Below are 26072 nucleotides of genomic sequence, written 5' to 3' on the forward strand. Positions count from 1 at the left end.
TCCTCTCTCCTATCAGTAACCCAAGTGGAGTCAGTGACCTCATCATCTCCTCCCTCCTCATAACTGGAGCAAACCTGGCAGTATACTGCAGCTGGGGGAACATGACTGCCAGATTGCTGTCCTTCTTGGTCACACCCTCTCTCTGGGCTCACGTTACTGCCTTCCTCTAGCTGGATACCATCATCAGAGCCTTCAAAATGCTGGGTGTCATCCTGGAGCACATACCATACACTGTGATCAAACAGTTCGGGGGACTCCTCAGGAGGACATAGTGGGGCTAGGGGAGGAGTAACTGATGGCATTGAGCCAAGGGAAGAGGCTGCGTTGGCAGCTGCTTTGCCAGACAATGTACCCTGAGCCTGGGTGAGAGAGAATGAGAATGAGGACAGCTTGGTCATCCACTCTACCAAGTCTTCGGCATGTTGTGGCTCAACGCGGCCAGCTGCCGACAAAGAGGACAAGTGTGTCCCACGGCCACATGCTGATGAGGATGCACCGTGTTCGTGACCAGCACTGTTGCCTCTAGACACAGAGCCTGCTTGCCCTCTTTTATTGGCTTGTGACTGTCGGCCTCTCATTGTTGGCCTTCCAGACATACTAATGGACTACATGGAGATGTAGCTGCACAAAGCTGGGACGTATATACTGATTATACTGCAGCTAGCAGAATCAGCTGCCTGCCTGTAGTATTATTAGTATGAGAACACCAGCAATTGTATTCAGTTAGCTTTAGTTGCACACTGTGCAGAGGACACAGTACACTAACTGAAAATACTGCAGCTCCCTGCATGTGGTATTAGTATGAGAACACCAGCAATTGTTTTCAGGTAAGCTTCAGGTGCACACTGTGCAAAGGACACCAAATCAAAATACTGCAGCTACCTGCCTTTTTATGAGAACGCCAGAAATTGTATTCAGGTAAAGCTTTAGGTGCACACTGTGCAAAGGACACTAAAAAAAATACTGCAGCTCCCTGCCTGTATTTGTATGAGAATGCCGGCAATTGTATTCAGGTAAAGCTTTAGGTGCACACTGTGCAAAGGACACAGTACACTAAGTGAAAATACTGCAGCTCCCTGCCTGTCAGAATATTATGAAGAGAATAACAGGGAGGGATCTAGCTAAACTGAATACAGTGTATAAATATATATGCAACACCTGGGATGCATACCTGTATATATCCTCTACACACTCTAACTGAAGCTAACTGACTTGCTTGCCTACCCTATCTAACTCAGATTAAATTACACTGTCTCTCTCTCGCTGTCTTTAACCACCGCCGCAACACACTACACAAGGCCGCCACGCAGGGGGCCTTATATAGTGTGGGGCATGTAATATGGGAAAAAGTTGTCTCCTCCACTGATTTATCCCCAATCCTTATTTCCCTAAAAACCCCAAATTTTCTAAATCCAAGTAAATTGGGACAGAAAGTGAGGTGAAATCTTCTGAACAGGGGCACAGACAGCAAAACAAATGTTACAGGGGTGATGATAACCCTTACCTATGTTTTCCAAAAAGCTTAAAAAATGTTTGGCTGGAGCTACACTTACAAAATGTACCTGTTCCAAATTACAAACAGATTCAACTTAAGAACAAACCTACAGTCCCTGTCTTTCTTGGGACCACCTGTATACTGCTGTTTAGAGTATATAGGGCCTGGATGCCCCACGCCTTTCTTTTTTTTTTTTTTTTTTTTGGGTGTGGGGTTCCTGTTAATATATTTACAAGACCCAAAGGGCCTGGTAATGGGCTGGAGGGGTACCCATGCTGTTTATCTCAATAATTTTCATCCATATTGCCGGGACCTGACATTACATTAAAGCCGCAAGCAGTTTTAAATGACTTTTATTCCTTTAGAAATGTAATTTTGCTCTCAGACTGTTCTAAAGATGGGAAACACGTGGCACTTTACAGGCATACTATAGACACCCCCCAGGTTCAATATTTAAAGGAATATTTCACTTTTATTTTTTAACTTTAATCATTATTAAAATCACTGGTCCAGAAAAAAACGCCCATTTTAAAACTTTTTTTTTTTTTTTGCATTGATCCATGTCCCCTGGGGCAGGACCCGGGTCCCCAAACCCTTTTTAGGACAATAACTTGCATATAAGCCTTTAAAATTTGCACTTTTGATTTCTCACGTTCGAGTCCCATAGACTTTAACGGTGTTCGAGATTTCGCGCAAACTTTTGGCCCGTTCGCAGGTTCTGGTGCGAACCGAACCTGGGGGGGGGGGGTGTTTCGGCTCATCAATATTAAGAACCAAATAAGAACAAATGAGACTGAGGATGTCAGCGGTCGGTGGTGGGGGGGGGGGGGATTTTGTGAAGTGTGAAGGTTAGTATAGTCCTGCTTTAACAGGACGCCACATTTTTAAGTACTTTCATAAGAAATTTGTCAAGTCATGGAATGTACTGATGAATATTTTCACACAAACTTATGTAGTAAAGTTCATTGGAAAATCTACTAGTGTATGGCCATCTTTAGCCCTCCACTAGATTGATGAAAAGCTACAAAGGGTCTGATCGGTAGGGCACAAGCTGGATGGCATCAACTTACCAGGGAAGGAGCTTGTAGGTTCTGGCTGTAATTAAATGGGCAGAGCAGGCTATGGAAGCAGAGGAATAATGGGCAGTCCAAGGCTGAATTTTAGTTTGTCATTATTCCTCATCATATTGGAATCCTACTTCATTTTAGGCCGTTCTAGTAAAAATCACCTAATTTGCTTTCATGTATTTTATCCTTTCTCACAGCAGAGTAGATGGGATACGGGACGTCGCCGTTCTCACACACCTCCTTGTGGCTGGACAGCGTTCCTTCATTGATCTACAGAAGAAAAAGATGAATATTTATCAACTCAATACCCTTTCTGCTCAGGCCAATTTTCAGCTTTCAGCTCTGTCACACTGAGCCCATATGACATTGTTACATACAAATACAGCTTTATTTTTGTGGTATTTAATCACCACGGGGGTTTTTATTTTTTGCTTAGCCAACAAAAATTGACAGACAATTAAAAAAAAATATATATATTTTTTTAAATAAAAGTTTGCAAATAAGTAAAGTTTCTTTTTCACTGATGTGCGTTGATGAGGCTGCTTTGATAGGCACTAATGAGGCTGCTTTGATGAGCACTGAGGAGACTGCACTGATCGGCACTGATGAGACTGCACTGATGACACTGATGAGACTGCACTGATGGCACTGATGGGAACTGAGAAGGCTGCACTGATGAGGCTGAACTGATGGCACTGATGAGACTGCACTGATGGGCACTGATGAGACTGCTTTGATGTGCGCTGATGAAGCTGCTTTGAAGGGGAACTGATGAAGCTGCTTTGATGGGCACTGATGAGGCTGCTTTGATGGGCACTGATGAGGCTGCTTCCATGGGCACTGATGAGGCTGCTTCCATGGGCACTGATGAGACTGCACTGATCGGCACTGATGAGACTGCACTGATCGGCACTGATGAGACTGCACTGATCGGCACTGATGGGAACTGAGAAGGCTGCACTGATGGGCACTGATGAGACTGCACTGATGGGCACTGATGAGACTGCACTGATCGGCACTGATGAGACTGCACTGATGGCACTGATGGGAACTGAGAAGGCTGCACTGATGGGCATTGATGAGGCTGCACTGATCGGCACTTATGAGACTGCACTGATCGGCACTGATGAGACTGCACTGATGAGACTGCACTGATGGCACTGATGGGAACTGAGAAGGCTGCACTGATGGGCACTGATGAGGCTGCACTGATGAGACTGCACTGATGAGACTGCACTGATGAGACTGCACTGATGGGCACTGATGAGACTGCTTTGATGTGCGCTGATGAAGCTGCTTTGAAGGGGAACTGATGAAGCTGCTTTGATGGACACTGATGAGACTGCTTTGATGGGAACTATTGAGGCTGCTTCGATGGGCACTGATAAGGCTGCTTTGATGGGCACTGATAAGGCTGCTTTGATGGGAACTGATGAGGCTGCACTGAAAAGCACTGATGTAGCTGCTTTGTTCAGTGCCCTGTTTATCAGCGTATTTGCTGACAGTCTTGTTGGTTATCGGCTCTCCTTTCCTCACGCACAGCATGGGAGGAAAGGACTACTGATAACGAGCAGGTCTGTTACATGTGATAAAAGGTGTTTGGACACAGCTGATCACATGGTAAAGGGCCACTGTGATTGGACACACCAGTCACTGAGCATGCCCAAAGCGTGTCCTAGGGTGCATGTGAGAGGCGGGTTCTGGGAGAGTGTCAATGAACCCCCTCCCAGAACTAGAGGATCACGCTGTGGCCGTCTTTCTTTTTGCCTTGTCAGCAAAGGTGTGCGCAGGCCTATTGAATTAGGATGTGCACCCCAAAGCTCAAGCACACACGCCTTTCTTTGCAGCCTAAGCTATGCAGGACAATGAATGAATGGGAAGTGATCTGTGCTGAGCAGCTTCCTGTTCATTCACAAATGGAAGCATAGTAAACACAGTTTATTGAGGTTCAGTTATGAATGGACACAGTGACCGAGTGTGTTCACTGTGTTCATTTAAAAAAGGAAGGGGTCGGTAAATTACATATTTGCTAGCCCCTTCCCCCACTCTCCATCCTGAAATATTCCCCGCAGCATCCGGGGGGACAGGAGAGGAGGGAAGCCAACAGCACTGTGGGGTGGGGAGGCAACGGAGGGGGGGGGGGGTTAGCCTGGGCAGTAGGGGGAATCAGCACCACACATAGTGATTAGGGTGTGCCCAGGCACACCTGGCACCCCCCCGTGCACGTTTATGCTTGTCAGCTATAGCTCTTGTCTCATATAAGCCAAATTGCTTCCCGGTGCATGCCAGAGAGGTGCATGCAGGACTTTTTTCTACTATAGTCTGCCCAGTTTACTCCACCTGCACTAGGCTTGGGTCATATCAGCTGCATTATATGGACACTTAGTCTGGATGGAGACATGCTTTAAGGAATTTGCAGACTGGTCCCGACTGTTAGCAAATGGCGTAGAGCAGGGATAGGGAACCTTGGCTCTCCAGCTGTTTTGAAACTACAAATCCCATCATGCCTCTGCCTCTAGGAGTCATGCCTGTGATTGTTAGGGTCTTGCAATGTCTCTCATGGGAGTTGTAGTTTCAAAACAGCTGGAGAGCCGAGGTTCCCTACCCCTGGCGTAGAGTATGCAGTAAGGTAGCGTGTGACTTGACAATGCGGTAGGGCTATCGGTGCTGGGATTTATTACTATCAGCAGAAACAAGACAAAACATACCATCCTCAGCTGGCCTATCGGGATACTCAGAGTATATACAGTATATTGGTGGGGGGTAGTGTGGTGTCACTTGGGAGGGTAGGTAGGTAGTTCCCGGGGGGGGGGGGGGGGGTGGATATAGGGGAGTGTGGGGAAGATTGATTTTTGAGGGGGAATGCTTTTGGGTGGGGGTTCCATCCTGGTTCACTCGCCATCTGGCTGTTTGAGTTTTATATCTATTTGATTAATATTTTCAATAAAGAATTTGTGGTAAGCCTGTTGTAGGCATCATATCCTTGGTGGGTCCTTTTGTATATTTATGAATGTTGGAGACACCTCCCCTTATACATAAAGGGTTGTACGCAGCACAACCTTTTTATAAATATCACTCCCGGACCTAATTGGAAGTTTTTGTTCTGCACCTATTTGTGTCTGTAATACTCTACATGAAATAAAACGTATCATGCCGTTGATGCATGCCGTTGTGCCGGATTCCTATTCTGGATCAAGTGTTCATGAGGTCTCCGCAAACCTTTCAGCACCGGCTTCAGAGCCGAGTTGGATGATTGGGGGAGGTAGTAGCATGCAGAAAACAGCAAAAACATAAAGAGTCTAATTCTGATGAACGGAGAAATATAAAGACTGTGCCATTTCCGTTAGGAAGAAGCAGGGCTGGACTGGGACAGAAATATGGCCCTGGACTTCATCCAGACCGGCCCACTTACATTTTGAGTGTCCCATCAGCACTCCCTTACATCAGAGTGTCCCATTACCAGCCCCCTTACATCAGAGTGTCCCATCACCAGCCCCCTTACATCAGAGTGTCCCATCACCAGCCCCCTTACAACAGAGTGTCCCATCAGCACCCCCTTACATCAGAGTGTCCCATCACCAGCTCCCTTACAACAGATTGTCCCATCAGCACCTCTTACATCAGAGTGTCCCATTACCAGCCCCCTTACATCAGAGTGTCCCATCACCACCCCTTACATCAGAGTGTCCCATCACCACCCCTTACATCAGAGTGTCCCATCACCAGCCCCCTTACAACAGAGTATCCCATCAGCACCCCCTTACATCAGAGTGTCCCATCACCATCCCCCTTACAACAGAGTATCCCATCAGCACCCCCTTACATCAGAGTGTCCCATCAGCACCCCCTTACATCAGAGTGTCCCATCAGCACCCCCTTACATCAGAGTGTCCCATCACCAGCCCCTTTACATCAGAGTGTCCCATCACCAGCCCCCTTACATCAGAGTGTCCCATCACCAGCCCCCTTACATCAGAGTGGCCCATCACCAGCCCCCTTACATCAGAGTGTCCCATCACCAGCCCCCTTACATCAGAGTGGCCCATCACCAGCCCCCTTACATCAGAGTGTCCCATCACCAGCCCCCTTACATCAGAGTGTCCCATCACCAGCCCCCTTACATCAGAGTGGCCCACTGAGCCATCGGCCCACCGGGAAACTCCCGGTAGTCCCGATGGCCAGCACATGCCTGGGAAGAAGCCAAAGGCAAGCCACCCCGCAGCTAAAGGTTCTCCTGGGTTCCAAACCTCGGAGAGGACCCGGGTGGGACTTACTGAATTCAAGGCACGGAAGACAAACGTATAGGCCCAAACATCCGTCAGAGAGTACGAGTCTCCAAGAAATTTCTCTTTTATCTTCTTCCATGAACCTTGCCGTTTATTCTGCTTTTTCATTCGCTGACGTAACTGTATCTCCAGTTGTTCCATGTGTGAAAAGTCTGACCAGTATTGTTTCGAATACAGAGAGGACATACACCTGCAACGTTAAAGTAGTAAGTTCGATTTTGATAGGTAAGCTATCCATGTAACATTTGTTTAAAATAACTCGGTATATATATTTCATTATCACTGGTTTTGACATCCATGTTACTTGCTTTGTCTGGATTAGAATTGTTCTCAATTTGTTGTCTAATCACTTGATGTCCTGAGGCCATGTTGAAACTGTGACAGACCTAGCCGGGACACAGGCTTTTTGAGAGGACTGAGTGTGAGCCTCTTGCCGATCGATTATGGGCCGTGGATTTTAAGGGGCACAGGGTGAATGAGAACCCCACTATAATCTGTGATAGTCAGATTCAATGCTGTATATATGTATATATGATGTGTTGTCTCATGCTGTTGGGACACACACTGTCAGATGCTAATGTCATCAACTCCAGCCACCTGTCTCTTGAGTAAATGAGTCTAGCCTGGCTTGTAAGGACATTCCAAACGTTGTTGTTTGTGCTAATTAACCCGTTGTTTATGTTTATAGTAATGTTTATTGAATTGTGAGCTAGGAGCCGAAAAGTCTTATCCCTTCAGTCAAACTAGTCTGAGTGTTGATTAGATAATTAGCTCATGCTAATTAGGTTAGGTTTTAGTCACCCCGCTGTATATATATTTTGTGTGAGATCTCAAATAAAGGTCATTCCTGATGTCCTCCAAGGCTGGTGTCGTCTAGTGCTTGGGGGTTCCTATAGCCAGATCCATTGGACTTGTGTTCCAGGACTTAGGAAACGGTATATAGACGGAAACACTCAATCGGAGTGATGGATCGGTTCCGTTACAATGGTGGCAAGCAGTGGGTTGCTTCCTGCAGTCTAGGACATCCAAACCTCCACTGGGATCCAAGATCAGGATAGCAGACTTAAGTCACCCCAGCGGAGATATGGACCTGGCATCAGAGTTCCCGGGGCTGCTGCGGATCGTCCTTTCAGCATACACCAGCACTGTGTCTGAGGATGAATACCTGGAGCTCAGGCAGCGGATTCGGGTGGACCTCTGGATTGGAGCCCTCCAGCTCGCTGGTATAAAACAGGGCAAGTGCTTTCCAACCCAAGAGCAGGTTTTAGTCACCCCGCTGTATATAAATTTGGTGTGAGATCTCAAATAAAGGTCATTCCTGATGTCCTCCAAGGCTGGTGTCCTCTAGTGCTTGAGGGTTCCTATAGCCAGATCCATTGGACTTGTGTTCCAGGACTTAGGAAGCGGTATATAAACGGAAGCACTCAGAGTGCGGGATCGGTTCCGTCACAGAAACGTTCCAGACTTCAAGTGGTTGAAGCAATCTCATGGTTGCAGCTGCATAAGTTTGGTTTCAATTTTTTCCAGCCAGTGTTCATCTGTTTAGTAAAAATGATCCAGGTGCCTCTCCATCCCCATGATCACTTTTACAGTAGTCAGAAAGGCAGCCCCCCCCCCTTAACGGCACCCCCATGGTGGATCACTGCCTCTACTGTTCCTCCAGGGAGCCCAGGACCACTGAAAATGTATCATTCGTTAATCAGGAGGAGATGGAGGAACATCCATTTCCTGATCTCCCCTGCAAATAATGAACCTGGCGATGATTTCATCATTTCGGTTTCACAGCTGTCATCCCCATCAAGTAATAAAGCCTGATCTGTGCTTGATTAGCTGCAGTGAAGGCTGGGGAAACAATGGGGGTTAAATAGACCCCTGATGAACTTGTCACTTGCCTATGCTCTCAACTAGGGGACTTGTTTGCCCCCTTGTGACAGCATACGATGAAAAAAAAAATGTATAAAAAAAAAATGAAATGGTTAAAAAATAAATACAAATAGTTAAAAAAAATATGAAAGCACCCCTTGCCCCCCACTGCACATGTATACAAATTCACACATGCACATAGGACCTACACATGTACGTAAACAGAAACTGTGCCACATATCAGAAAAATCTCCTAATTCTAGGGACATAATTCATAGTTAACTCTAATCTGAAGACCCATAAAGTCTTTTAACCGCTTCGGCCCCAGAGGATTTGGCTGCCAAATGACCGGGCCACTTTTTGCGATTCGGCACTGCGTCGCTTTAACTGACAATTGCGCGGCCGTGCGACGTGGCTCCCAAACAAGATTGACGTCCTTTTTTTCCCCCCACAAATAGAGTTTGTTTTGGTGGTATTTGATCACCCCTGCGGTTTTTTATTTTTTGCACTATAAACAAAAATAGAGCGACAATTTTGGAAAAAAAAACAATATTTTTTACTTTTTGCTATAATAAATATCCCCAAAAATTATATAAATTTTTTTTTTCCCCAAGGCCAATACGTATTCTTCTACATATTTCTGGTAAAAAAAAAAAAAAATGCAATAAGCGTATATTGATTGGTTTGCGCAAAATGTATAGCGTCTACAAAATAGGGGATAGTTTTATGGCATTTTTATTATATTTTTTTATTAGTAATGGCGGGGATCGGCGATTTTTATCATGACTGCGTCATTACGGTGGACACATCGGACACATTTGACGCTGTTTTGGGACCATTCACATTTATACAGAGATCTGTGCTATAAAAATGCACCGATTACTGTGTAAATGGCACTGGCAGTGAAGGGGTTTACCTGCTAGGGGATGATCAAGGGGTTAAGTGTGTCCTAGGGAGTGATTCTAACTGTGGGGGGCGGGGCTTACTGTGACAGGACACCGATCGCCGCTCGTGATGACAGGGAGCAGATGATTAGTGTCCTGTCTCTAGGCCAGTGTTTCTCAACTCCAGTCCTCAAGGCGCCCCAACAGGTCATGATTTCAGGATTTCCCTCAGACGAAGCGGCTGTGGTAATTACTAAGGCACTGAAACGGATCAAATCACCTGTGCAAAATAATGGGAAGCCTGAAAACATGACCTGTTGGGGCGCCTCGAGGATCGGAGTTGAGAAACACTGCTCTAGGCAGAACGGGGAGATGCCTCGTTTACAAAGGCATCTCCCCGTTCTGCTGTTCTGTGACCCGATCGCGGAACACCGGCGGACATCGAGTCCGCGGGTCGCGCAAGCACGGTAACGGAGACCGCGACGGGCGCACGCATGCACACTAGGCGGCAGATTCAAAGCCACGTATGTATACGCGTTGCTTTGCCTGCCCGTGCCATTCTGCCGACGTATATCTACGTGAGGCAGTCGGTCAAGCGGTTAAACCGTCGGCTATGAACAATTGTAGGCACTGTTGTTTTCCCGCCATTTCACAGATGTGCTCAATTTTAAGTTTCTGACATGTTTAATGTCTCTATACTCGATGCAACCCCATCTTTTATATTTTATCAAAAAATGGTGTATAAAATTGCATTTATGTGCAAAAAAAAAATTGTATAAAATATAGCAAAAAAAATATGATGATTTTAACATGTGGGTCCTGGGGGTCAATATGGTTACAAAAAAAAGCAGTAGCTGTTATATTATACGATAAAAACAAATTGCTGTATAAATTGGTATAATCTACATACCATGTTGATCCAGATATCCCAGCCATGTATGTAACGGCGCCTAAAAGCTTTAATTCGACCAGTTTCGAGATTGTTCCCAGAAAACCAATCATGGCACGGAGTCCACCCCCCGATCCCAAGACCGCGATTACAGGAGGGTCGCAATTCTTAAAAAAAAAAAAAAAAAAAAATGATCATGGCTGTTATGTTACAGATGGAATATGTATTGGACATTGGTAAGAAATTAATAAAAAAACATGGCATCGTGTGGGGGACAAGTGTAGAATAAACCAACATCCGTGTGGAGTGTTCTAAGGCCTTATACACACAGGAAGTTTATTTAACTCTCCTAGAAGCCAGCAGCGTTTTTGCAGAAAATAAATGCCTAACGCTTGTAACATAGCTCCCAACTGTCCCTGATTTCAAAGGAACTGTCCCTGATTTGGAGCAATGTCCCTTGTTCCCCTTCATTTGTCCCTCATTTTTGGTCTGATCCATATAGTCGTATATGAAATGCACTTTTTGTCTGTCAAAAAATGTTTCCCAGTGCTAAACCTTTCATCCTAACCACTTTCAGCCCCCGGACCATTTTGCTGGTCAAAGACCAGACCACTTTTTGCGATTCGGCACTGCGTCGCTTTAACTGACAATTGCGCGGTCGTGCGACGTGGCTCCCAAACAAAATTGACGTCCTTTTTTTCCCACAAATAGAGCTTTCTTTTGGTGGTATTTGATCACCCCTGCGGTTTTTATTTTTTGCGCTATAAACAAAAATAGAGCGACAATTTTGAAAAAAACCCATTATTTTTTATTTTTTGTTATAATAAATATCCCCCAAAAATATATAAAAAAAACATTTTTTCCCTCAGTTTAGGCCGATACGTATTCTTCTACATATTTTTGGTAAAAAAAAATCGCAATAAGCGATTATTGATTGGTTTGCACAAAAGTTATAGCGTTTACAAAATAGGGATAGTTTTATAGCATTTTTATTAATAATTTTTTATTATTTTTTTTTTTACTAGTAATGGCGGCGATCAGCGATTTTTATTGTGACTGCGACATTATGGCGGACACATCGGACATTTTTGACACATTTTTGGGACCATTGTCATTTATTCAGTAATCACTGCTATATAAATGATGTGATGCCTGTGTAAATGACACTGGCAGTGAAAGGGTTAACCAGTGGGTGGCAGTGTAGGGGTTAAGTGTTCCTAGGGGTGTGTTACTAACTGTGGGGGGGCTGGGCTTTCATTTAGTGAACACTGATCTCTGCTCCAATCACATGGAGCAGAGATCAGCGTCACTAGTTGCTAGGCAGAATGGAGAAATGCTGTTTACACGGCATTTCCTCCATTCAGCCGTCCCGTAAGACGATCGCGGGTATGCCCGCGGCGATCGAGTCCACGGGTCCCGCGACCAGACTCACAGGGGTCCCGACCAGCTCGGGAGCACGCCGCTGGTGGCGCGCTCCCGATGGCAGGGCGGCATTGAAGATTGGACGTACATGTACGCCAATATGCCTGCCCGTGCCATTCTGTCGACGTACATCGTCGTGCGCTGGTCGGGAAGTGGTTAAAGAGGAAGAAAACCCTGATTGGTGTTACTTCCTCTTTGATTCCCTGCAAAGGTAAAGCATAATGGACTACTATGCATCGCATCGCATAGCAGCCCATTATGTGTCACTTACCTGACACAGGAGCCAGCGAAGTCACCGCTGTCCACTTGTGTACGGAGCCTCCATCTTCTTGGTGGGTCTCGCTGCTCCGGCGCTGTCTTTGGATGGAGCTGTGATGACGTCACTCCCGCGCATGCGCACAGGAGCCGCCACTCGCGGCATATCGACGTTAACAGCGGCAGTGCTCAGACAGCGGTGCCTGTCTTTTGGCAATTGTCTCCTAAACCGTGTAGGTTTAGGAGATATTTCTTGGACCTACAGGTAAACCTTAATCTAGGCTTACCTGTAGGTCAAAGTGGTTTGTAAGGGTTTACAACCACTTTAATTCTAAATAGCTGCATCTGTAATGCCCGTGTACACACGATCCGAATTCCGGCCAGAAAAAGACAGAAGAGAGCTTTTCATTGGAAAATGCGTCCGTGTGTAGGCTCCATCGGAATTTAGCTGTTCTCAATTTTCATGACGGAAAAAACTTTCCATCGGAAATTCCGATCGTGTGTATGCAATTCCGACACGCCAAAAATCACGCATGCACAGATTCAACTACGAGACGGAAGCTATTGGCTACTGGCTATTGAACTTCCCTTTTCTAGTCCCGTCGTATGCGTTTTTACGTCACCGCGTTATAAATGATCAGAATTTGGTGTGCAGGCAAGACAGCTTGAGCGGAATTCCGTCGGGAAAACCATCAGACCTTTTTCCGACGAGAATTCCGATCGTGTGTACGCAGCATTAATTTTTTTAAAAGCCAATACAAAGGAATATGAAGGAGAAGGGATCTCACCGCTCCGGGAGCACACATGCAGGCTGTAAACTGCCTCTTCTGATGGGAAGCCACAGGTGCCGGCTATTACCACTAGCAACAGACGAAAAACAAGCTCTGGACTGCCGCACTCTTCAGAAGACCACTTTCTTTTATTGGAAAATCACAACACAGCTCAACAAACACAGCGAACAAGGAAAAATTGCTAATTTTTCCTTGTTTGCTGTGTTTGTTGAGCTGTGATGTGATTTTCCAATAAAAAAGTGGTCTTCTGAAGAGTGCGGCAGTCCAGAGCTTGCTTTTCGTCTGTCAATACAAAGGAATAGCAATGGTAAAAAAAGCCCTTGTGGATTTAATTAACCTTTTTTTTGGTCAATTCTCCTTTAAGGGGGTGTGGCAGGGGGCGTATCCTATGCCTATATACCTTTGTTAGTAGGTGTCCCTCGTTCCCATCTCAAAATGTTGGGAGGTATGTTGTAGAAGAGTCTTAAGCTTATACCAATATCGCACACCCTTGTAGGGACTGCTGATGAACTTGGATCTCCCACCCTGCACAGCCAGGCACACCAAAATGTTAAAAGGCACTTCAGACTCGTAGTCAGAGAACAGTCTGTGACTTTTTTTTTTTTTATCTATTAGGGGGTTAATAACTTGGATAAGGATGGGAAGTTATGGGATGCCCACTTGACGTCACCAAAATGTCAGCAACAACTTCAGGAACATCTTCCTATATACAGTCTATATACAGTGTCCTTCACTTGCCTCCTGCACACACTTGCACTCAAATACAGGCTCCCAGTCAGATTTTAGAATAGCCCTTTACAGGCAGGAACTCGTAGCCCTTTGTTGTGTTGCAAAGTTTTACTGAAAACAGCTTGTACTTCTCCCATGTGGTTACTGATCCCAGCACCACCCCTCCAGGCACTGCCAACCCACCTGGCTTCAGCTGCCCCTTCACTAGCCCCCCACCCCCAGGCTAACTATCACACCAGTCCTCTCAACTGACTCTTCCCCAGCCCTACCATCTGACTCTCAGGAGATCTTCCAGGGAAGGATGAAGACTTCAGGACACTGCTGTCTTCAGGGAGACTGACTACATGTAGCAGTCTCCTCCATTGTCAGTCCCCAGCAGTGCTGATCTACACACTCTGTCCTCTCTTGCTCCCGTGCCTCCAGGAAGAGCTTCCTCCTCTGTCTTATGGCAGGATCCTTCCAGCACCCGAGCCCCAGCCCAAGGTCAGGACACCCCTCCCTAGACTAGGGGGCACCCCTGAGGGCCACCGACATCCTCCGCAGGACTGTATCTCCATCTTCCACCTGACTGCTCTTGTTGGCATGGCTCATGTCTATTTATGGGGTAAGCTCTGCCCCCTACCAGCCCATTACTGGAGATTGGCCAACCACTCATAAATATTCAAGGCAGCGCCTCCTAACCTCCGCCCACTAATTCTAGAAAATTATCCAACCTTCTAGACCAGGGGGAGGCACCAGAAGGCTGTCAGGATAAGTCACCCAGCCCTGAACGTCTCTGAACCCTGACCCAGATTCCATGGCTCAGACTTAGCTCTGAGCTAAAGTAGAAAAGATGTAGCTGGATAGCCGCACTCCGAATTATTCAACTTTATTTCAAAAATGTAAATAAAATCATAGCATCTAGGCTTGTATCACAGCCGCTGACATGTTTCACACCGAACACGGTGCTTAGTCATAGCTGTTTACCAGCCTAGATGCTATGATTTGAATTACATTTGAATTACATTTTTGAAATAAAGTTGAATCATTCGGAGTGCGGCTATCCAGCTACATCTTTTCTACTTCAGTTCCTGTTGCAAACAGAGCCAGCACCCTGTGGGATTGTGGAGACAGCTGTTTTGGGAGAAGTCATTACCTTAGAGCGGTAATTCTTTGTATTAGCTCTGAGCTAGCTAGAATTTACCTACTCTAAACTCTAAGCCCTTGTACACACGGTCGGACATTCCGACGGAAAATGTCCGATCGGACCGTGTTGTCAGATAATACGACCGTGTGTGTGCTCCATTGTACTTTTTCCGTCTGAATGTCTGACCAACAAAGTTTGAGAGCTGGATATAAAATTTTCCAACAACATGATCCGATCGGACGAAGTCCGATCTTTTGTAGAGAATTCCAATCGGACAAAGTGCCACGCATGCTCAGATCAAATTACAAAACCAAAGCTATTGGCTACTAGCAGCAACATAGTCCCGTCGCAACGTCATCACGTTCCGAACGATCTGATTTTCCGACAGCTTTGTCCGACAGTGTGTATGCAACACCAGTTTCGGACAAAATTCCGTTGGGAAAAATCTGACGGATTTTGTGGTCGGAATGTCCGACCGTGTGTACAAGGGCTAACACATCCTACACTACTTCTAGCACACACTAGAGGGTGCTACACAAGCTTTTAGGAGCTTTTACAAGAGTCAAGCTTTTGGTCGTTATTTCATTTTATTGGCCAGAATACCCGGTTTCCCCTGAAAACAAGACCTAACGCGATTGTCGGTGGTGGCTGCAATATAAGCCCTACCCTCCAAATAAGCCCTAGTTAAAGTAGGTCTTATTTTCAGGATAGGGCTTATTTTAGGAGGAAACAGGGTAGGGCTTATTGGGGGGGGGGGTAGGGCTTATATTGCAGACATCACAGACAATCACGCTAGGTCTTATTTTCGGAAAAACAGGGTAAATAATTGCGGCTCCGTCCTGGACGCACTGTTTTTTTTTTTCCTGCCTCTAGAAGCCCCTGCCACTAAATGCTGCTAAAAGCCTGCAGTATGTGCGCACGGACTTATAGGCTAACTTACAGGGGAGTTCAGAGGCCAAAGAAAAAAACAAAGATGCCTCTAGGAGCAACGGCAAAAACATCCAGTGTGCATGAAGCCTAATAGTATAAGGCTGAAGGGAAAGCTCACTTATACGAAGGTCACTTGGTCAATTTACCCGGCTGTTTTTGGTTGTTCAGCATCAAGTTTACAAGGCAAATACTAGAAAATCTTTACCTCTCCAACATTCATGCCTAAAGATGAAATCGCCTTCTTTACTTTTCTCTTTCTTGCATTGATGGATTTAGTTTCCCCTTCTAATCTGTAAAGTGGAAAAAAAAAACATTAAAAAAATATTATAAACAGAATACAATTAAAGTGATTGTAAACGGTCACCTTGTAAAACATTTCATTCAGTTTAAAATAGAAATGAAAAATATAAAAAAAACATTATAAATACCTTGTTTTTTTTTTTAAGTGATCACATTCCCTCTGTTCTCAGCTGCATAAGAGCTGGAGGGGGAGGAACAGCAACACATTTGTCTTCCCAGTGATAGGCTGTGCAGCGGGGGCATGTCAGGACAAGTCTGATCATTCGAGGAGAGCAGGCTACATCTCCTCAAATGAGATTCCCAGCATAGCTAGAGAACTGACCGTGCTGTGCTCTTCGGCTTAGTCGGGTCAGTTATTAATAGGAAAGCAGAGGGACTGACAGGATCACCGGGGATTTCACACAAAGGAAGCAATACAAAGAGAAAAGGCGACTTTATCATACAAGTACATGGTACAGCAGTCACATATCAGAAATATGAAGTGTTGGGGTAACAAAGGCTTTAAAGTTTCTCTAGAGCTAAGACTTTTTCCTTTCTGGATAGAGCAGGAAGTCATTAAAACTCCAGTGAATAAAAATCTCTCACTCTTGAACATTCCCATTAGAGCAGATTTTCTCAACCCGGATCCTGTGGAATCCTCGAAGGTTTCTAGGGGTCCCTCAAGTTGTGGCTCATCGACCTCCTATTTAATGGTGCTTGTAGTCGGGTGGTGGACTACAGAAACATGGAGGAGAGGACATTTCCCTCTTTACAATGAGTTTACTTTCACATTCTGTTGTTGTGCTGAATGTTGTGTTCTCCCGTCAGCAAAGGGAGAAACTCTAGCCAGAAAAGCCCATAGATTCCTATGCAGAACAATAAAGATTACAGAATTTGAAGTCCAGCAAGTAAGCCATGTTGTGGAACTTATAGGCTATTTGCACTGGAATTCCCAACGCAACAAAAAGCTGCGTGAGCTACTTTGTCAATACGCCTACGTGTGAATGTAGCCTTAGTCCCCGGTGTCGGTAAGTTTGTCATTTGCACAAGTCTAAATCGGGTCTGGCAGATAGCAGTCCGAGATATACCCACTGAGCTGGAGAGCTTGATCTCGTTTGCCATCCTCATTGACTCCAGACTCAGAGAAAGACTCTTTTAAGGAGCGCTTGCGGAAGCCTCCTGTATGTTTGCCTCCGAGCTTTGCAGTGCCACCCGTGCCTCCCTCACCTTCCATGCCTCCCTCACCTCCCATGCCTCCTGGTACCGAGTTGGTCAGTGAAGATGAACCCATGCACCTGGGCTTCACGCGTCTCTCTGCGGATGAGAGAACCTTTAGGAGGAGGGAGAGATTGTGTCTTTATTGTGGCCAGGCAGGTCACTTTTTGTCCTACCTGTCCAGGGAACGCCCGAACCTTGAGGTCCTGTCATGGACAGACCTTAGGTGATGTTGTTTCATCCCCAGTTCTCCAGAAGGATAAGCCCCTGGTTTCGGTCACCCTTTCTTGGGCTGAGTCGTCCATCGAGATACAGGCTCTAATCGACTCTGGGGCTGCAGGTCTGTTCATTGATGCTGCATTTGTTTTGCAGCACTCGATTCCGCTGCAGCTGCATGGCACTCCACTTGCCATTGAGGCTCTTGATGGGAGACCTCTTCAGCCTGCCCATGTGACTCATGAGACGGTTCCATTGTCCATGGTCATAGGGGCTCTTCACCATGAGATAATCCAATTCCAAGTTATTTCCTCACTTTGGTTTCCGCTGGTTATGGGTTATCCTTGGTTACAGAGGCACAACCCCTCTTTTGATTGGCTCTGTGCTGAGGTTCTCTCCTGGTCACCACAATCCAGTGAGACATGCTTCCTGAAGGTATCCAAGGTCCTGTGCACCTCTTCACTCTCCTCCCTGCCGGACAAGTACTGCGATTTTTAGCAATGCCGTTGACAAAGGTCAAGCCGGTAGTTTGCCTCCACACCATTCGTATGATTGCGCAATTGACCTTCAACCTGGTGCCATACTCCCTCATGGCCGGGTTTACCATTTGTCGGTCCTGGAGGATAAGGCCATGGAGGAGTATGTTGCAGATGCACTTTCTCGAGGTTTGATCCGCAAATCCTCGTCTCCTGATGGTGCTGATTTCTTCTTTGTGAAGAAGAGTGGTAAACTGAGACCTTGTATTGATTATAGGGGTCTCAATCGTTTCATGATTAGGAATGCCTACCCGATTGATTGCAGAGTTATTTGACTGCCTCAAGGTGGTAACAGTTTTCATGAAGCCTGATTTGAGAGGGGCATACAATGTGGATTAAGGAGGGGGACGAGTGGAAAATTGTGTTTAATACCAGAACAGGCCATTATGAGTACATTGTAATGCCTTTTGGCCTTTGTAACGCCCTGTCAGTTTTCCATGAATTTATTAACAATGTCCTCCGAGATTTGTTGCAGTTATGTGTGGTGGTTTATCTAAATGATATCCTCATATATACCAAGTCCCTGGAGAGCCACCACACAGATGTCTGTCGTGTGCTTCAGAAACTAAGAGAAAACTGGAGAAATGTGAGTTCCATCGTGAACAGTAGGGATGAGCCAAACACACGCAGTTCGGTTCGCATCAGAACATTGGAACAGGCAATAAATTTGTTCGAACATCCGAAAACCGTTAAAGTCTAGGGGACTCGAACATGAAAAATCTAAAGTGCTAATTTTAAAGGCTTATATGCAAGTTCTTGTCATAAAAAAGTGTTTGGGGACCTGGGTCCTGCCCCAGGGGACATGTATCAATGCAAAAAGAAAAGTTTTAAAAACGGAAGTTTTTTCAGGTGCAGTGATTTTAATAATGCTTAAAGTGAAACAATAAAAGTGTAATATTCCTTTAAATTTTGTACCTGGGTGGTGTGTATAGTATGCCTGTAAAGGGGCGCATGTTTCCCGTGCTTAGAACAGTCCTTACACAAAGTGTCATTTCTGAAGAAAAAAAAGTAATTTAAAAGCACTCGCAGCTATAATGAATTGTCGGCTCCCGGTAATACAGAGAACATTCATTGAAAGTCATTGAAAAAAATAAAAAATAAATGCGTGGGTCCCCCTAAATTCAATTACCAGGCCCTTCAGGGCTGGTATGGATATTAAGAGGAACTCTGCGTCAAATTTTTAAAAAATGGCTTGGATTTCCCCCCCAAAAATCCATACCAGACCCTTTATCCAAGCACACAACCTGGCAAGCCGTAGGAAAAGAGGGGGGGGATGAGAGAGCGCCCCCCCCTCCTCAACCGTACCAGGCCACATGCCCTTAACATGGGGAGGATACTTTGGGGGTCTGTGACCCCTCAAAGCATCATGTCCCCATGGTGATGAGGACAAGGGCCTCATCCCCACAACCTTTACCCGGTGCTTGTGGGGGTATTCGGGTGGGGGGCTTATCGGAATCTGGAAGCCCCCTTTAACAAGGGGACCCCCAGATCCCAGCCCCCCCTGTTTGAAATGGTAACGGGTACAATAAATTACCTTTAACTTACTAATGAGGATCCTGCTCTGCTGTTCCTTTTTTGTTTGTGCTCATTGGATCTTCCTGGATCTTTTATTGCGAGTTACAGGATCTCTGTTGCATGGCCATTGGTTTTCATCTGCATTCTGTGGACATCTCGGCCATTGGGGGCTGGAACTTGTGTTCTGGACTGGTTTGTTTTATCTTGTACTATATTGATTTCATTCAGGTTCAGATTCAGTATCTAAACCCTTGATATGTTCTACTGAGCCTAGGTATGCTTGGCTCATCCCTTATTATATACAGGTATGCCGGTACTTACATGTAGGGTGAGAAGACGGGGCTACAGTGATAATATACAGTATATTTAGGTTCCTGTAAGCTGCTGTCCATTGGATCCCTTGATCGTTCATTTCTACAAACTCTCCTGTTTTTAGGGTAATTGGGATTTATAAAATTGCATTTTTTTTAATCAGATAAACTCTCTTCCATTTCTTTGTGATTAGCTTTCAATAACATATAACCAGGGTTGCCAATACCTGACGAACATCCGGGCCTCTTGTACAGGGCCCGGGCCCCAACAGTTTAGTAGGAGGGCCTGGGCAGCAGGGGATTCGTGAACAGAAGGGGGTGATCGGTGTGGTGGGGGGCAATTACTGGAACCAATCTCTTTGTATGGATCTCTCTCTGCAGCAGCTGAAAGTCTGCTCTTCCTCCTTTTTACTTCAATTGGATTTCAGCTGCTGCAAAGGGGAACTAAAGACGCTCAGTACCAGTAAAGGCACTCCCACTGTACCGATCATCACCTCCTGTACAGGACCCCCTTCACCCTGCTGCTCACCCGCCCCCCATGTGCTCCTCCTATAGTGCTTTGGCCTTCCCTCCTCTTCCCACCAGCTGCAGGCACAGAGGGGTATGGTCAGGATCAGTGGCGGAATTATCAGGGTCGCAACAGTCGCAGTTGCGACTGGGCCCTGGAATTCCATCACTGTGGGGGGGCCCCGGCGTGGTTGCTATCCACAGGGCTGTGAGTGGAGAGCGTGTCTCATGTAAACAGCAGCACAGAGACACCGGGACTTGGGAGTGAAGTTTCGTCCGCTCTCGCAAAGCACACAGCTGATCCTGCTCCCCCTTCGGCCCCCCTCCCCTCCCCTCCTCTCCTCTCCTCTCCTGTGTTCTCTGCTCTCTGCGGGCATTCAGGTGTGAAGCGAACAAGCTCACATTTCCCGCAGAGAACACAGGAGAGGAGAGGAGAGGAGGGGAGGGGAGGGGGGCCGAAGGGGGAGCAGGATCAGCTGTGTGCTTTGCGAGAGCGGACGAAACTTCACTCCCAAGTCCCGGTGTCTCTGTGCTGCTGTTTACATGAGACACGCTCTCCACTCACAGCCATGCTGACCCCTCTCCAGTGTGTGTGTGTAGACTCAGGAAGATCCCGCCGTCCATCAACATCATAGAGCTGCTGATCGCTGCCTCCCCCCAGGTGGGGGGGGGGGGTACAGAGATCTGCTGGGGGCCAAGGTGCACAGCAGAGTCCAGCAAGGTACAGAGAAACCTCTTTAAGGGGGGTGACTGTCTAGGGACCCTAAAGTAAGGGGGGTATCTGGGGATCCTGATGTCCAGTACCACCGCCACCCCTCCTCCAGTACCACCACCCCCGTGCCACCCACCTCCAGGACCACCACCCCCGTGCCACCCACCTCCAGTACCACCGCCACACCCCCTCTCCAGTACCACCACCATGCCACCCACCTCCAGTACCACCGCCACCCCTCTCCAGGACCACCATGCCTCTCTAGTACCACCACCCACCTCCAGAACCACCATGCCGCTCCAGTACCATTGCCACCCACCTCCAGTACCACCGCCACCCCTCTCCAGTACCGCCACCCCTCTCCAGGACCACCATGCCTCTCCAGTACCACCACCCACCTCCAGAACCACCATGCCGCTCCAGTACCATCGCCACCCACCTCCAGTACCACCGCCACCCCTCTCCAGGACCACCATGCCTCTCTAGTACCACCACCCACCTCCAGAACCACCATGCCGCTCCAGTACCATTGCCACCCACCTCCAGTACCACCGCCACCCCTCTCCAGTACCGCCACCCCTCTCCAGGACCACCATGCCTCTCCAGTACCACCACCCACCTCCAGAACCACCATGCCGCTCCAGTACCATCGCCACCCACCTCCAGTACCACCGCCACCCCTCTCCAGTACCGCCACCCCTCTCCAGGACCGCCACCCCTCTCCAGTACCACCACCCCCCCTTCAGTACCACCACTGCCACCCACCTCCAGTCCCACCGCCACCCACCTCCAGTACCACCGCCACCCCTCTCCAGGACCACCATCCCCCTCCAGTACCACCACCACCCCTCTCCGGGACCACTATTCCCTCCAGTACCACTACCACCCACCTCCAGTACCACCACCACCCCTCTCCAGGACCACCATCCCCCTCCAGTACCACCACCGCCACCCACCTCCAGTACCACCACCCCTCTCCACGGCCACCACTGCACTGGTGACACAAGTTCCACTCGGGACACAGGCTGCACAGAAATGTTTTACTTTGTTGTACAGTGGAAAAAAAATATAGTATCAAAATCATGCTTTTCGGGGGGGGGCCCTTCCTGATTTCTTGCACCGGGGCCCTGAGGTTTCTAGTTACGCCTCTGGTCAGGATAGAGCAGCAACCAGCAGGAAGCCCCCTCCATCCTGACCTCTGCCTCCACCCTAGGCCTTATTACCCCCCCCTGCACAGTGTGACACTTACTGCCTGCACACACTTGAGATTGGGATCTGCCCACCCTTCCTCTGCATGCTTGGATCCATTTTCTCTGCTTTCACAGTCATAGCAGCTAGCAGCTAAAGAGCAGGTAAACTAAAACCTCCACGCTGCGCCCTCTCTCCTACGGAGCATAGAGGTTTTAGTTTTCCTGTTGCCTGAGCAGCCCTATGGTGGCACCGGCCCTGTCTGTACCCCTCTAAATGTTGCACCGCCTCTCCTCACCCCCACGCTACACCACTTCTCAACTGCGGAGGCGCTGTCTGTATATGTCAAAAATAAGCCACACACTGAAGAACATGAAGCACAGGACGGATCAAGCACCTTGAGGCGATTCAGTTCGCATTTGTAGCACTATACAAATCATTCATTCATTCACTATAATAAACAACAAATAAGTAAAAATGGCTTGACTTACCCGCCTACAATGCCAGCATAATCCTGTGAGAACACAAAAGGCACATTGTGAGGTTCAGAAGCAATCCGGTGATGCAAACCAAATGGCAAAATACAATTTTTCTTTTACAATCAATGAAAAGTTCTGGTTACCCCCCCCCCCCCCCCCCCCCCGAAGGAGGTTTTGCATTTGTGGCCCATGGATATTGGCTTTTGTTCCTCTCATTTTATCTCCACAAGTCAATGGAAATTCCATAGCAGTTGGCAGGAGCTTCACGGAAAGGAACTCAGAATGATCTTGAAAGCAAGGGACCGTTGAACCTGAAAGTACGCTGAGCGCGTTTACATAAGCCCCTCCCCCACTGACCTCCCAGATCAACCATAAGCTTTGCCTCTTCCAGTATTCTTCTAATCAGTAAAATCATAATTTAGAAAATACAAACACAGCAAATTTTACAAAATTCTTGCTAAATTTATACTGAATGTAACAGCTTAACCTGTATTGAGTTAATAAATATCAAATATTTGTAAATTTTAAATTGCGCCTTTTTGTGAAATGATAAAAATCTAACGTACGCAAAACTGCATGTAACCAAATTTCTCTAAAAAATCTTGAGGTTTTCATTTTCCCCTTACAGCTTTCAGAGTTTGTAAAAGACCCCCCAAACCATATATCTTCTAAAAGCACATGACCAGGAGAATAAAAAGATGGTGCTACTGATTTTTTTAGGCCCCACGATATTTGTGTCATTTTTTTAACAAAACAACATTTTTCACTACAAAAAACACAAAATTCCTACTAAGGCCTCGTTCACATGGGTTGTACTAAAGCGTATGTCCAAGGAGGACTGTATGGAGGGCTGTGTTTACCCAAATGGGGCTGGACAGGTGTTATGTGCATCCTTATATAGAGTGTTCCATTCATGTCAGTTGGCATGCAGAGGTTGAAAGGACAGATCTGGCATCCATGCGGGTGTAGGTGTATGGCCCTAAAGCAGGCAGTGAGAGTTGAGGACATACGCCCTCATGGATGTCAAGTTGGGAGCAGTGGCTCTGTCCATACATATGTTGCGGTGAAGTGACCTTGGTGCCGAACATCAAAGTGATAAATCGCAGTGAAAGTAAGGCACCCCTGAACTGCCACTTCAGGGGCACATTACCACAGGCTTTTCAAAAGCATCCCTGACCCCCCAGCCCAGACCACAGCAGCCCCCACCTCAGGCAGAAAGGCATGGAGATCCAGGAGCTTAGTGAGAGCCCTTTGCCATCAGGCCTCACCCTCGCTCCCATCACTCCTACCTAATTACATTCGGGAAGTACTGGCCGTTCCCCCAGTGGGAGAAAGGGGAACCAGCGTTCCCTCCCGAAAAACTGACCGGAGCTAGAGCTGCCCCAATCCAGGCCAGAAGGCCAGGATCCCCTCCCTTCGGTGTCGACCAGTGGTTCTCCGTCCCCATCAGAAGGCTTCCCTTTCGGCTACGAACCGCTCCAGGTTACCTTCACGCCAGCAGGTTTTGCATAGCAACCGCCACCCCTGATCCACCTCGCCGTAGAGCAGGGACGGAAGCAAGTGCCACCTCTTGGCAACTGATAAGAACAAATACTACACTCGATCTTAGCCAAAAGGCCGAGAAGCTAGGAGAAAAACAAGGAAAGGGGTGCCTCTTATTATATATCAGTAAAACATTTATTAAGAAAACAATATCCACTCACATGGAAAGAAGTAGAGTTGAGTTCAGATACATCTCTGGGCTTAAGAGAAGGGGCTAATAGATCACAGCGAGTCCGTTTGTTTCTGGTACCACATCAGATCCAACAAGGATAGGGTGGGATGGCTGAGCACAGCAGATTCTCCTTCAGCTGTCCAGGTAACACATCAAGGTTGGAGGGGGTCAGTGGAGAGACCGTCAAACAAGATGTGGGTTTCCGGGTGTGGTTATAGGGGGGAGTCTGACCACAGAGACTGTAGCTGGTCACGCTGTGGTTCCACAATGTTCGCCCGGCTTGGGAAGCAAACACCGCTTGCTTGCTAATAGCAAGAAAGCTCGGAAACGCGTTACACCTCTGTGTTTTTGCTTCCCAATCCTTGTTTTGGCTCTGATCACACGGCCGTGACGTTACCATACTGCGGACACCGGACAAACATTGTGGAACCACAGAGTGGCCAGCTACAGGCTCTGGCATCAGACTTCCCCCTATACCACTCTCGGGAACCCACATCTTGTTTGTCGGTCTCTCCACTGACCCCCTCTGACCTTGATGTGTTACCTGGACAGCTGAAGGAGAATTTGCTGTGCTCAGCCATCCCACCCTATCCTCGTTGGATCTGATGAGGTGCCGGCAACAAACGGACTCGCTGTGATCTGTTAGTCCCTTCTCATTAGCCCAGAGATGTATCTGATCTCAACTCTACTTCTTTCCATGTAAGTGGATATTGATTTTTTTTTTTTTATACATTTTTTAATGATATATACTCAGAGGCGCCCCTTTCCTTGTTTTTTTATCCAAAATGACATGAATGGGACTGCCTGCACAGGAATGAACAGAATGCATGTGCATTCCTGTGCAGCCGCTGTGTCCCAATAGATATCGATGGGACTGCCTGCATAGAGATGCACAGAACACCTGTGCATTCCTGTGCAGCGAAACACGGCCTCATTGTACTATGACCTTACATAGTCTAACCCCCCTTCAGTCTATTATGAAAGCTGCTGCTACACTCATACACTTCACTAACCGGTCCTCTCTGCCAATCCCTTCACTGGCTTTCACTACCCCACTGTATAAAATTAAAAATGCTAACCATAACATACAAGTCCATCCACAACATGCCCTCAGCTACATCACCAACCTCATCTGCAGATATCTCCCAAATCATCCGCTCCGCTCCTCCCAGGATCTGCTGCTCTCTAGCTCCCTTGTTACCTCCTCCCATGATCTCCCACAGTACTTCACCAGAGCCTCTCCCATCCTCTGGAACTCCCTGCCCCGGTATGTCCGATCAGCCTCTACCCTGTCCACCTTTAGGATATCCCTGAAAACTCATTTATTCAGGGAAGCCTATCCCACTTCTACCTAAGAACTGTACCTGAGCCGCTGAGGAGGAGCAGGTGGTCAACTGTGTCGAAGGCAGCAAAGAGGTCTAATGTCGCGTAACACACGACCGGACTTTCCATCACACTAGGTCCAACGGTCTTCCTGAATCGAGCTGTGTGTGGCTCTGTCTTCACCCCCCTAGCTGGAACACTTTCACCCAAACCTTGACTGCACCCAATCCAATGTATCTCCCAGTCCCCATGTATATCCCCCAATCTTGTGTATTTCCCCCAGTCCCCATGCATTTCCCCCAATCTGGTGTATTTCCCCCAGTCCTCATGTATATCCCCA

At 47.2% G+C, this 26072-nt stretch overlaps 1 protein-coding gene and 1 pseudogene across 1 annotated transcript in view; both read right to left on the reverse strand.

Moving 5' to 3' along the window:
* Positions 1–26072, reverse strand: part of LOC143957710 (cytosolic phospholipase A2 gamma-like) — a 136713-nt gene that overhangs the window by 105829 nt on the left and 4812 nt on the right. Inside the window, exons 2-6 of the mRNA XM_077467405.1 lie at positions 22708–22730; positions 15943–16027; positions 10506–10651; positions 6837–7038; positions 2724–2832 (exon numbers count right to left, since the gene is read on the reverse strand). Of these exons, the coding sequence (XP_077323531.1) occupies positions 2724–2832; positions 6837–7038; positions 10506–10651; positions 15943–16027; positions 22708–22730 (565 nt within the window). The remainder of the gene's footprint in view (positions 1–2723; positions 2833–6836; positions 7039–10505; positions 10652–15942; positions 16028–22707; positions 22731–26072) is intronic.
* On the reverse strand, positions 24235–24324 carry LOC143957728 (U2 spliceosomal RNA; annotated as a pseudogene).

This window comes from Lithobates pipiens, unplaced genomic scaffold, assembly GCF_037356315.1.
Source record: "Lithobates pipiens isolate NorthernLeopardFrog02 unplaced genomic scaffold, aLitPip1_a1.2 Scaffold_55, whole genome shotgun sequence".
In the NCBI taxonomy this organism is placed as follows: Eukaryota; Metazoa; Chordata; class Amphibia; order Anura; family Ranidae; genus Lithobates; species Lithobates pipiens.